Source organism: Athene cunicularia (assembly GCF_003259725.1).
Source record: "Athene cunicularia isolate RWA chromosome 17 unlocalized genomic scaffold, athCun1 chr17_part1, whole genome shotgun sequence".
Lineage (NCBI taxonomy): Eukaryota > Metazoa > Chordata > Aves > Strigiformes > Strigidae > Athene > Athene cunicularia.
The window spans coordinates 6,407,151-6,419,492 of record NW_020799122.1 but is presented as its reverse complement, the minus strand read 5'-3'; the positions used below and the strand labels follow the sequence as shown (position 1 = coordinate 6,419,492).

The 12,342-nt window shown below is 47.0% G+C and overlaps 3 protein-coding genes across 3 annotated transcripts in view; 2 read left to right on the top strand and 1 right to left on the bottom strand.

Annotated features, from left to right (window-relative positions):
* The first annotated feature begins 503 nt into the window (after positions 1-503).
* TBC1D13 (TBC1 domain family member 13) lies at positions 504-11,958 on the top strand. The gene is made up of 10 exons (XM_026860597.1): positions 504-627; positions 1,116-1,177; positions 1,465-1,564; positions 2,930-3,012; positions 3,169-3,328; positions 4,138-4,345; positions 5,011-5,174; positions 6,666-6,826; positions 7,058-7,115; positions 8,110-11,958. Exons 3-10 carry the CDS (start codon positions 1,493-1,495, stop codon positions 8,173-8,175), a joined length of 972 nt encoding a protein of 323 aa, XP_026716398.1. The 5' UTR covers positions 504-627; positions 1,116-1,177; positions 1,465-1,492; the 3' UTR covers positions 8,176-11,958.
* SPOUT1 (SPOUT domain containing methyltransferase 1) overlaps positions 4,036-12,342 on the bottom strand; it is a 33,436-nt gene continuing 25,129 nt past the window's right edge. The window contains exon 12 of the transcript XR_003399602.1: positions 4,036-4,046. The gene's annotated coding sequence lies outside the window, so the exon portion shown is untranslated. The remainder of the gene's footprint in view (positions 4,047-12,342) is intronic.
* The window catches only part of ENDOG (endonuclease G), a 2,591-nt gene continuing 2,265 nt past the window's right edge, over positions 12,017-12,342 (top strand). The window contains exon 1 of the mRNA XM_026860669.1: positions 12,017-12,025. Coding sequence (XP_026716470.1) covers positions 12,017-12,025 — 9 coding nt within the window. The remainder of the gene's footprint in view (positions 12,026-12,342) is intronic.

Here is a 12,342-nt window from a genome sequence, read left to right as displayed (position 1 = left end):
GAGCTGCGGGCACCGGCCCCGGCCGCGGGGGGAGCGTGCTGGGCACGGCCCCAGCCCCCCCGGGGAGCTCCCGCCGGCGGTGGCCCGGGGCTAGTACTGGCCCCGCCGGGGCTCGGGACCCCCCGAAGGCGCAGGCTCGGGGCGTCAGGCCCAGGGTGTCCGACAGCTTCGGGCCGCCTCCGCTACCGCCGGGTGATCCCCTCCTGGAGCCGCTGTGAAGCGGCGGGTGTTGGAAACCCGAGGCTGCGGGTGCATTTCCAAGCCCAAGCTCCATCAGGCCGCAGCGGTCCCCACCCGACCTTTTGAGTACAGGCACAAACTTCCCGGCAAACCCTTCCGCCCCCCTCTCCGGGATGCCTGTGGCTTTCCTTCTGCTGCGCCCTGTCTGTCACCTGCGCGGTCCCCGGCTCTCTGCTTCCACCGCCGCCGTGAGAGGCACCGGCATAACCCCTACAGCCTCCCTGTGAAAACTTCTTGCCCCCTGGGGAGGAAAAACGCTGCCTCGCCTGTTTGTGTGGTGTCGTTAGCAAACCGCGGCGAGGAAACTGGGGCTAACGGAGTTATTTCTCTGCCTGATGTTCCGCAGGAATTCCCTTTGATGGTGGGCTGCGCTGCCTGTGCTGGAAGGTGGGTTTTGCTTGGGGTGCTTTTGTTTCTTGCCAGTGATGCTTCGGGTTGCTTAAGTACATGCTGTTTTGGGGCACTTAAAATTGTAAACAACAAAAGTCCAGAGCTTAAAAGCCACTCCAAATCGACAGTAATTTGTGGAGATCAGCACTGGCACAATCACAATAGCATTTACTGACACAGGACAGCCATTGCTGTGGATGATAGCGAGTGGCAGTCTGCCCTTTGCAGGAGAACAGCCCTCCCTATTAAGCTAGGAGTGCATTTCCATCAGGTTAGCTATCGATCAGTCCTACAGATAGGTCTGTGTTGAAAACCAGTCCCCAAAGTACTCCTGACTGCCGCTTGGCAAAGCACTAGGCTTTCTGGAGAAAGCTCCCAGTATTTTCAAAGAGCGAGTTGCAGCCACTGTGTTTGGTTTTCTTATCTTACAGCTGTAACAGCTTATTCTCCAGATACTAATTTGTGTGCATCTCTCTTCTGTGCAGATACTCCTGAACTACCTCCCTTTAGAGAAATCCTTATGGAGCTCTTTGCTGAAGAAACAGAGGTGAGGACATCAGTACTTGCTGCATTATTTCTAATGATATCTGTAGAGAAGGAGAATAGTTCCTTAAATAATTAAGTATCGTCATAAAATGAATTGTTCTTGTGTGGAATGTACTGTTCTGTGCACTGTCTGGTGGATTGACCTCTTCAGTGAAATTCAGCTGAAGAGAAAATCAAATGCCTTCTGGCTGAGCAGGGTGGTACAGAGAGATCTTTTTGAACTCAGTCTAGGTGCTTATGTTGATTTAATCTTCTGCTTCATTGCAAATTCCCCTTTTCTTCCTTAAGGGATCTGTATTCCCAGTTCCTAAAGGAAATGATTATCCAGCCTGGGATCGCCAAAGCCAACCTGGGTGTTTCAAGGGAAGATGTCACCTTAGAAGATCACGTAAGTGTCGTTATGCCTTTGTGTTGCAGAAAACTCCTCAGAGCTGCAAACTATTGTTCTGGAGTCTGGACCCCCTGGGCAGCTCTTGGCTCTGTTCTCAACTGTTCTGCTGTGCTAGCGGGAGGGATGGTTCCTAGGTACCAGCCTGGCACTTGTGTTAGTAGCCTTCAGTGTGAATTATTAGCGAAGCACCAGCAGTTCTGAGGAGAGCTGTTTTCAGCTAAGCATATCCCTTCTCCCCTCCTCTGGGACCAGCTGCCCAGGCTGTGGGTTTCCTTGGGGAAGGGAGAGGCTCACAAGAGGTACCTCTAGCAAAGATACACTGGGAAGTCAGGTCCACTGGTGAACTCAGAGCAGGCTGATCTGAACAGAGGATGTAGAAGAGGCAGGAGAGTCAAGTTGGACTATGGCACAGAAGGCTGGGGACTCATTTCTAGTTCTGCTGCTGGCTTTTTATTTCTTTTAATTGACCGTTTCTTGCATCACCTTCTCTGAAAGTACTGTTAAGAGTGTATGTGTTGGGGGTGAGAGTGAAGTAACTGATCAGAAGAGACTGTAAAATGATAAAACTGCTTCCATGATGTCTTGAACATTAACTTCTCTGCTAGTGTGCAGTCATCTGTGCCACTGTGATCTCTGGAGGCCTTGGTGCTGTAAAACTAGCATGTTTGTAAAACTCCACACGTTGGCAGGTGGCAGTGATCTTTGAATCTCTTGGAATGTTGCTTTTTCTTTTTTTTCTTCTCTCAGTTAGTTGTTAACTTTGCAAGGATCTTGATGTGGAGAAAGTGTGTGTGTGTGGAGGGGGAGTTAAGTTTTCCGTATTGGAAAACTTGTCAGCTACTGGATAGATTGTTCAGAGTAATAAGTTTTAACTCTTTCCTGTGCATGATGGTGGTGCTTAATCAGCCTTCTCAGAGCTCAGATACAGGGGGATACTTGTAACTAAGAACCACAACTCTTAAGTGCTGAGCGGGTGGGTAACTCTTACCCTAAGTACAAAGACATCTCCATTGTGCAGGTTGGAGCTGCAACCAGGAATCTTGTTGACACAGGACAGGATACCTGGTCTGGGAACAATGTCATTAAAGAGGCAGGTGAAAAGGGATTGGAAATGTTGGCTTCTGCCTCTTGAAGTGAACCTGCATGCTCACTTGCTTCACAAGCTCTGATCCACTTTCTGCACACTGTGTGAAGAAACAGCACTAACTGTAGCTAGTGATAGAAAAAAAAAAACCCTGATGAGCTCAGAGCGTGCTGGTACTAGATGACAGAGGGATGGCAGAAGTGTTTAAATCACTATTTACTGAGGATTTTGATGCATGTGAAACATGCTTGTTCTGTTTCTGTTGTTTATTTCTTTAGCCCCTCAATCCAAATCCAGACAGTCGATGGAATACTTACTTCAAGGATAACGAAGTGCTTCTCCAGATAGACAAAGATGTCAGGTGCGTGAGGCATAATGACTCAGGTTTCTGAACCTGAGTGGTTTGGTTAACACATTGTACTTTGAAAACAGAGTTTAATATTAAACCAAGCCCCGTTTAACATGAGGCATGTACTTCCTTCTTCTTCTGCCTGATTTCCTCCCATATCCATCCTAGGAGGCTGTACCCTGACATGGCATTCTTCCAGCGCCCAACGGACTATCCCTGCCTTTTAATCCTGGACCCTCAAAATGAGTTTGAGACGCTGCGTAAGCGGGTGGAGCAGACCACACTCAAGTCACAGACGGTGGCACGAAACCGCAGTGGGGTTACAAATGTGAGATCTAGGTGGGGGCTGTCCATGGGGCATGGTGGCTTAGCTGATAAGGGGAAGGGTGTTTCTCAGGCTTTTTTCTGTTTCTCTTTCTGCTTGTGTGGTGAATTAAGTGAATACCCCCGCAGGTGCTGTGTATTCTGGTGGCTAGACAGCTTTGTAAAAACAGTTGGTATGCCTGACAGTTAGTAGGGAATTACAGGTGTATTTAAAGATTATTTTTTCCTGACTTCTGGTGGAAGTTGGGAGTCACAGGAAGATGCGAGTATTTTATGATTAACATCTGTCTTTTGATGGGAGCAAAACACTGAAGGGTTAATTTATTGAAGCTGAATTTACAGAGTCTTCCAGAAGTGGATCTCATAAACCTGTAAGTGGAAAAAGGACTGGCTATCTGCTGAAATATGTGTTGTCTCTTTCCTCTTCCATGAGCTTTACTGTACAAGTGCCACATGCTGTTAGGGAAGGTGGTTTGCTACCACAGCAGATCTATACTCTTCCTCGTAGTACTAACAAAGAAGTGGAACTGTTGTGGTTTCTTCCTGCACGGGATCAGGTGGCGCAGTGATTCAGGGGAAGTGTCTGTTGCTGCACAGACTGTTTTGTTCTTCAGAGACAGCCAGCGCTAGGACTTCACTGCCTTTGTGCTTCCCGAGTTACTTGTCTTGGTTTATGTGAGCACCTGCCTGCTTGGTATAAGCTGCCCAAATCTTTTGGGGGCCTATGTGTATTAAAAGCGCAGCTTGCCACGTGTACAAAACTGTCCATGGTGGCTGGATATCCTGAATCAGCCCTAGCCTTGTGCTTTTCAGGTAAGCTCCCCTCTTAAAACAACGCCTAATTCTCTGAGTGAGTATGAAGTTCTGCCCAATGGCTGTGAAGCTCACTGGGAAGTGGTGGAGCGAATCCTGTTCATCTATGCCAAGCTGAACCCGGGGATAGCCTACGTTCAGGGGATGAATGAAATCGTGGGGCCTCTTTACTACACCTTTGCTACAGATCCTAACAGCGAATGGAAAGGTGAGAGACTCTTTTGGCCGCTCAGTAACGGCTGTTGTACTGCATGCCCTCTGTGTTAACAACTGTTTTGGGAATTAGACTCTTGTTATTTTTGTCTGACTGGGGCCAAAAAGCAATTACAGCAAGAGATGAGGAGTTTTGGTGTCTAGAGCAAATTGATAGAAACTGAATGAGCTGTGAGTGGTGAGGACATGGGAAGTAAGGATTTTTGAGGGGGTTTTGTTTATTTTGCCTGGATCTAAGTTGCACTTCGTGAAACTGAAAATCCCCTTAGAAGCCCTTGTTTGCTCGTACTGTATATACCTGGTAAGAAAAGAATAGAATGGGAGTACTTTGTTGCTTCTACTTCACAGGAGCTCCAAGGGTGTGTGCTGATGGTGAGGAGAGCAGATGATATTCTTGGGCACAGATAACTCGTGTGTGACCCAATGTCATGAAGACCTTGTGTCGCATGTAGGGTTTGTATCTGCAATGGCTCGTTAGATATTTCTAGCTTTAAAAAAAAAAAAAAAAAAAGTGTCTAGTCTTATCCCAGACCAAGCAAGCCAAGATCTTGTGGGATCTGCTCTTTGAATTCAGTACAGCAACCCAGTTATGGAGCAAGAACACTTCTGTGTGCCTTTGTCAGTGATGCTTCCTCTATTCCCCCATCATTTTTAATTTTGAACATGCTGAAGCAGACACATTTTTCTGCTTTACCAATCTAATGGCTGAAATTCGGGACAACTTCATTAAGAGCCTGGATGATTCGCAGTGTGGTATTACCTACAAAATGGAGAAGGTCTACTCTACCCTGAAGGAAAAAGATGTGGAGCTGTATTTGAAACTGGTGAGGAGCTAGATGTTTCTCTGAGTCTCAGTTGGAATGGCAGGAGAGGAGCTTAACAGTGCATTTAAATGTCAAACAGTTTTGTTAAGCTGTTAATGATGTTTGAATAGAGAAAGGTTGAAAGAGTGTATGAAGGACCTACAGGGCATAGAGGCTCTCTTATCTGTGAGTTGAAACTGCCTCTCCTTGGAGTAAGCCTAGAGCAAGCTGACACAGCAAGGCTTTCCTCCCCTGCCTGCCTGTGAAAGCAAACAATAATTGTTGCAGAGCTGCCAGCTGTGAGGCCAAAGTGACTTGGCCACGATCCCTGGTCACCTGGGTGGAGACCTAGTTGGAGCTGGAGTCTTTCTTCTAGTCATCAGGCAAAATGCGAGTTTTGCTGCAGAGTTCCTTGGAGTCTGAGCTTACAGGAATTGTGTCTCTATCTTTAAAAACGAAACACCCACCCTCCAACATTTTTGCCACTGGATGCTCTAACAGCACTAACTTAAACTGCATGGAGATCATTCCAGCAGTAAACTTAAATCAAGCAAACTGGTCCATCCCACTCACCTAATTCTCTCATTCGCCTTCATGCAAGGCGCTCGGAGTGCTTTGGGTTGCTGTGGGTTTTGTAGAACATCTAGAAGGCAGCTTTTGTTGAAAACATCTTCAGGTCCTATAAGCCATTTGGTGTGAAAGTCCAAGGAGAATTTGGAAGGGAAAACTGTTCTTGTTACTCCAACCTTTACCAAATCACACAGACTTTTTTTTTGTGTTTAGAGAAATCAGGATATATTTCTTTTACAATCCCAAAGATTGTCAGCACATGACCTGCAGTGTTGGCTGGTGGCTGATTCAGTGGGGAGAAAATAAACAGTTTGACTGGCAGGAAATGGTCTTGGCTGTGCAGCAGCTGGTCCTTAAGAATATCAGCAGGATCCTGAACTTGTTTGACCTTGATTAAACTTACAGTCCCTTGGATTTAACAGCAGAAAACAAGAAAGCTTCAGGCTAGAAGCGCTTACAGTATGTTTTATTGACCATCAGTGTGAACTCTGTTTCTTTTTTGTGAATAGTAAACCTTTTGATAAACACAGGGCTCTGGAAAGGAGAGGAAATCCTGACAAAACAGCTCCTCTGCTAGAGGGGGAGGACTGTGGCTTTGCAGATAAAATGCTGTTCAAATGAGAACGTTGAAATTACTTGGCAAGTTTAACGAAACTAACACAAATAGTGCCTTTAGGAATAAAAGCTTCCTTTACTCCATGTTACGGACAGGGGAGCATTTTCTGGCTTGTGTGTAGAAGTGGAGCGTGGCTGCATTTAAAATCTAGCTTGAATGTGAGAGTCTCCAAAGGAGGCAGTGGGTTGGCTGATGTTGCAGTGTGAGTTGGCAGCTTCGAGCAATATCAGGGTGGAGATGGGGATGGAAACATGGGGTACATTTCTTACCTGTAGGGAAGTGGCCGAGAGCACGTATTCATTCTTTGCCTGGTGCATGTCTGACAGCAAGAACAGAACATCAAACCCCAGTTCTTTGCCTTTCGCTGGCTGACGCTGCTCTTGTCCCAAGAGTTCCTGCTGCCAGATGTCATCCGTATCTGGGACTCCCTCTTCGCTGATGATAAGCGCTTTGATTTCCTCCTGCTCGTCTGTTGTGCCATGTTGACGTAAGTACAGAGGTAGCCTTCCTGTTCTTTTCTTTCCCTCCTTTACCTAAACCCACGGATCCATGAGTCTTCTGTAGGCATGTGTTAAGGCATCTGGTGAAGAGGTTGTAGTCACTCGTCACAGTGGTAGCAGAAGTGTTTTCAGAAGCCTCTATAAGGGCACAGTGTGGTCTGGTTTTAAACTTCATCTGTAAAGAGTCAAAAGTACCTGGAATAATTTCCATCTTTCAGACTAATCCGGGATCAGCTGCTGGAAGGAGACTTCACTCTGAACATGAGGCTGCTGCAGGTAAGGATTAAATATAGTTGGCACAGGGAGTAATTTGTAGAGTCTTGAAATTGTACTGTGAGAGGATGATAGTAGGGATATGCCTGGCTGAAGAGAAGTACTAGATTTGTGATGGTTGCATGCAGAAGAACCTTCAGGTGGATCTTACAGTGTGGTAATTACTGGAAGTGTGAATCCACCACCTGCTGGGAAACAGCTCATGACAGATGACTGCTTTAACTTCCTTGCTGGTGGCGTCTCTGCTCCCTGTGCTGCTAAATGGGTTTTCACTTCCACATGCAGAAAGTGGCTGTACAATCTCTGTTTTGTCATTCTAACTCTCTTTCTCTTCTCCTGCCTCCCCCTTTTTAGTGCTACAATAGCAACAGGCCCTGTTTCAGAGAGTAGTATTCCTTCTCTGATCTTCTGTTGGTGGGGCACAGTGCTGCTGTCTGGAGCCCAGCTTTGCCATTAAAATAAAGCCTTCTTTTGATTGTGCACCCATTCCAGCCTACAGAGAAATTGTCACAGACTAGAGGTTTTTAACATCTTTCGGTTTGGAAAAAAAAAAAAATCCAGGAAAGATGTGAAACCCTGTGTAACAGTGTTAAGTTTATTGGCCGGAGGCTTTTGTTTAGTTCTGAGATCTGTGGGAGCCCAAGGTTCAGAACACACGTACTGCATAGTAGGATATCTCTGATTCTGCCAGTTCCTGCTTTGAGCTGCGCAAGATACTGGCTTTGATAAGGCTTTCTGGCACAAAGATAACCCTTGTAGCAGCTTACTGTACCCTTGGAGGACAAATTAAAAAAAGCAAACAAAAGCCTCCTTGAAGGGTATTGAGGCTTGATCGGTTACAAAACAGGAAACTGTTAGCTGTTAAGGGAGTAACTGTACATGTCAGAACCTTATAATAGGCCAAGATTGCTGTTGTCACAGTTTGCCCTGCTGAAGTGGAACAATGTGTACAAGAAATGCTAGGTAGTCATTTATATTGCTTTGTTTTTTGACATAGGATTATCCTATCTCTGATGTTCACCTGATTTTGAAGAAGGCAAAGGAACTTCAAGATTCCAAATAGTCCATGAGCCTAACAAAAGGTGTCAGAGAAACTGTATGGCAGTGGGTCCCAGGAGACGCCCCCATGCAGTGTGGTGCATTAAAGCTCCTAGTGGTCTCTGCAGGACTTCAGGTTTCATGTGTGGGCTACTGGCCACCTTGAAGACTTCCTTCAACTCTATTTATTAGGTCAAGGACTGATTACTTCCCCATCTACTTGGGTCCTGCACTCCAGATTTTTTCAAATCTCAAATGCCTATGTGCTGCCAAAAGCAGTTCTTTGTATCTTTTTTTAATGACTTTAAGTTCGAGGAGAAAGAAACCATCTGTCTGCATATCCCTGAAGGGATGGACTCCTGTATCATGGAAGTAACATGTGGTGTAACTTCTGATGGGGAAGGGACAGGCTGAGTCCAGTGGAGCTTGGTGGGTGAGCGTAGAAGGATCTTCCTCCTGTGAATAGAATGTATTCCAGTGAAGTCACACATCCTGCCGTTCAAGTAGATTCTGGATTCCTCTTCCTCATGTCTGCACTTGGCCATCCCTGGGGTGTGCAAAGAAGATTGCATCAGTTTCTGGTGACTGTCATCTGACATCTGGCAGTTTGGACCCCTTTGCCTGGGAAAGAGATCTGGAGAAGCTGAGATGGGAGGACATGATTACAGCTGGTGGCTTTGTGCATTGAAACTGCCTGAATCCGGAATCGCCTTATCAACAAGGTCTCCTTGAAAGCAAGACTGTGGTGGTTTGAATCAGTGAGCATTGTTTGAAGTCAAGCCTTATTACACACAGCCTTAGAGCAGGAGCTTGTTGCTGCAGGGAGGCCTCACGCTGCTTTCCTGGCTCTGACCTGGAGCATAGCCAGCGACAGTTGGGATTCTGAAATACAAGAAATGGGCATCTAGTCACGTGCAATGAAGACAGCCGTGTTGAGGGGCTTATACAGGCATGGCTCTGGGGTTTTTCTGCTTCAGTGGCTTGTGTAATACTACCCTGCGTAAGCTCTGGTCACAGTAACCTTGATATTGTCTCAGTACTTCTTGCCAGGAAGAGACATGGTACAGGTCTGACCCACAAGTGAGAGTCCTTTTCAGGTGTGATGTAGAGGGCATACAAGTGTTTGTCATGAGCTGACTGCTGGGCTGATCCACTGTTCTGTGTACTGGTCCTGTTGGAGTCACAGTCCTGAGTGGGACACTTGTCTTCCTGCGAGGGAAACTGCTGCATTTCAAATACAGTGGAGCTGGCTCAGGTGAACATCGACTAAGACAAACTACAGAGAGAACTGCTGACTTGTCAGCAGTGTCAACCTGATCAGAAACAGTAATCCTCAGAGGGAGAAACTGCCAGCACCCAGGTGCTTGGGTGATGCAGAAGCTTTTGAGTGAACACTAATCCAGTGTGCTTTTCCCTTTCTGTGCTGTGCTGGCTCACCTCTGCGTAGCTGTTTGCAGTTTTCAGTATTTATGGGTATTGATTTGTTAAAGGTCAGTCTTTGTAAGATCTGCTTAAGCTGCTGATGGCCTGGAATGGCCCTAGCAGGAGGGATGTTGTCAGCCTTCAGCTTTTTCACTAGTGTTATTTCCCTCACTGAAGGCCAGTTCTCTACAGGCTACTGTAATTCTCAGAAAGGTGGGTGGGGAGAAGACCAGAGGACGGGTTGATGCATGTACCTGTGTTCTCGCTGGCAATCCCAAGCAATCTCTGCCCCTTCAGAAGATGCTTGAGTAACACTGGTGCAGCCAGGTGTTGCTGCTATGGTGAAGCAAAAGCAACTGAAGACTTAAAACAATCTGTAATTAATACCAGTGGCTAACAGTATCCCTCTCTGCTACAATCCTTTCTAGAGGGTAGAGTTTTCTTCCAAGAAATATGGAACCAATAGACCGGGACAGCTGCTCTAACCTCCCAAAGGATGTTCTTCCTTCCTGCCTTGTATTGCTGAGCTACTCCAGGTGGTCTCCTGGTCTCAGCTCTTGGGTACCCTGCACTGGAGAGGCCAGTAGTCAGACCTCTCCTGGCCAAATGGCTAGCTGGTAGGCACAGATGTAGAACTAGAGGGTCAGACTCTTAGGCAGAATTGGACCTCCTCTAAACACTTCTGTTTCAGAACTGCTCTAAATACGGCTGTAGCTCTCACATTCCATGTGCAAGCTCTGCGTTCTCCTCCCTCAATACCTGGGCTGTCCATTTTGGGTCCCCCTGGCAAGCGTAGGGTTCCCTTACACTGTATTTTCTCACTGCTGACAGGACCAGCCGTGAGGGTTCCTGCTCTGAACAACTAGAAGTCTCCTTAAAATATCCTGAGAAGGCACAGGCAAATCAGGGTTAAAGCATTACTTGGAGATTAACTTCTGCTTGTTTTCAGAGTAGCCGTTGGCCTCCTGCGGTGGAGTTGCCCAGCTCTGAGCCAGGTGCTGGTCTGTAGTGTACAGACTCGAGGAAGACACCGGGGACGTGGCTGGGTATGGGTGTCATTCTGTCTTCTCCCTTCCTGGGTGCTGAGGGGCTTACATTATGCCATCTTGCTTCTTTTCAGGGGATGGCAGTAAATGCTTTTAAAGGGAGTCTGCAGTGCTTTAAGGGGATGCGATGAGAGCTTTGGCTGCTGGAAGGGTTCTCTGGGATAAATTCTGCAGCCTTATCCAGACTATGGCTGCTAAACTGATTGAGTTATTTGGGGAGAACTTGTAACAACTTTGATAACCCCAGACAGGCTGGTTCCTGCATGAAAAGCTTTTATATTATTCCTTATTCTCTCCTGTGTGGTAGGAATTCTGTCCTGTGTTGAAAGGAGTAGTTGTACTCTTCAATGCCTTAGGAAATCCATTTCTTTATTCCAAGATTTTCTCCTTTCTTTAAAAGCAAAATCAGATTTTCTGAGGGGAGAAAAAGTCTTGTTACCAGCTTTTGAATCTCCTCGTGAGTTTGCTTGGCTTTGTTCCTCAAAGGCTTTTGATGATTTTGTTGTTGAGGTCAGTATTTAGCTAGTGGTTCCTTGCTTGTGTGACCAAATAACAACTGCTCTACCCTTGAGATGTTTCCATCTCTGATTTTTTTTTCAGTCCTAATCTGCTGCAGGAGCAGTGAGGTTGGCTGAAGAGGCAGTTCTTTGGGTTGAGAGGTGTTAGTCTGGGGTGCCTGGGGAACGCCTTGTTTCATAGAGGCCTAAACAGAGGACGTTTAAATAGCTCTTACAATGCGTTCCTCGCAGGCAGGATTACTGCCAGGCTGGGGAAGGGGGACCCATCTTCAACTGGGAGGAAAAACAGGATGCTGTGCTGGGGGTGGGGAAAGATGGGCCTTCCCTGGGAGGGTGAGGTCTGCTCTACCTGCACCCCACTGTCGTTCAGCTTTGAGAAACTGGCTTTGCCAGTGAGGTAGAAGCAACAGGGTACTAGAGATCAAGTCAGTGGTGACTGTCACTCAGAACACTGATTTTGAGTTTAAATTTTGTGACCTAACCTAGAATTATTCACCCTTTGGCAGTGAGTATAATGAAGGCCAGAAGTTGCTTGGGGGGAGTCTGGGGTGTTTGGGAAAGATGAGGCTGTTTTCCCTTAAGGCTGTCAGTGACTTTGTTTTAGCTGTTTGGAGTGCTCTTCTAAAATGTCCTTTCCCTGAAAGAGAGGAACAAATAACACTTTTTTTTTTTTTTTACCTTGTCTGGAAAGAATTGCCAGAACAGGGTGTAGAGAACACTTCCATCACTCTAAAACTCCTTTTATGCTTCTTTTTAAACACTATTTTTATAACGCATCCTTTAACTAAACGGGTGGCTTTGTGCAAACATCTGTTGATGTGACTCACCGTGCTGAGCCTGGAGTTAATGCTGCTACAGGTGCTGACTACAGTATTTCGAGATGCTTTCGGTGATGGAGGGAACCGCAGCCGCGGCGGGGGGGGTGCAGTCTCCATCGCCGCCTCCTCGAGGCAGGACGGTTTTGCTTTGCCTTCACCCAGCCCGCCGGGGTTTGTTGTTGGGGTTTTTTTTGAGGAAAACGCTGCAACCGCGGCTGCTCTCGGGGTGGGCTGGGGGGGAGCACAGGCCCGGGGCGGGGGGAGCGGGGGTGCCGCCTCGTTGACCGCTCCGCTCTATTTTTGTACTTTCTCCCGCGGCCCCCGGGACTCTCCTCTGATGCTGTTCTCCCGTTTGTCCCAATAAAGTGGTTTCTTTGCACCCCGCAGC

Excerpts from the sequence above, each read along its gene's own strand:
- TBC1D13 (XM_026860597.1), top strand. The coding sequence starts at position 1,493 with ATGATTATCCAGCCTGGGATCGCCAAAGCCAACCTGGGTGTTTCAAGG. Across the intron at positions 3,013-3,168 it reads CAGATAGACAAAGATGTCAG|GAGGCTGTACCCTGACATGG; the intron begins GTGCGTGAGGCA and ends TATCCATCCTAG. Across the intron at positions 6,827-7,057 it reads GTCTGTTGTGCCATGTTGAC|ACTAATCCGGGATCAGCTGC; the intron begins GTAAGTACAGAG and ends TCCATCTTTCAG.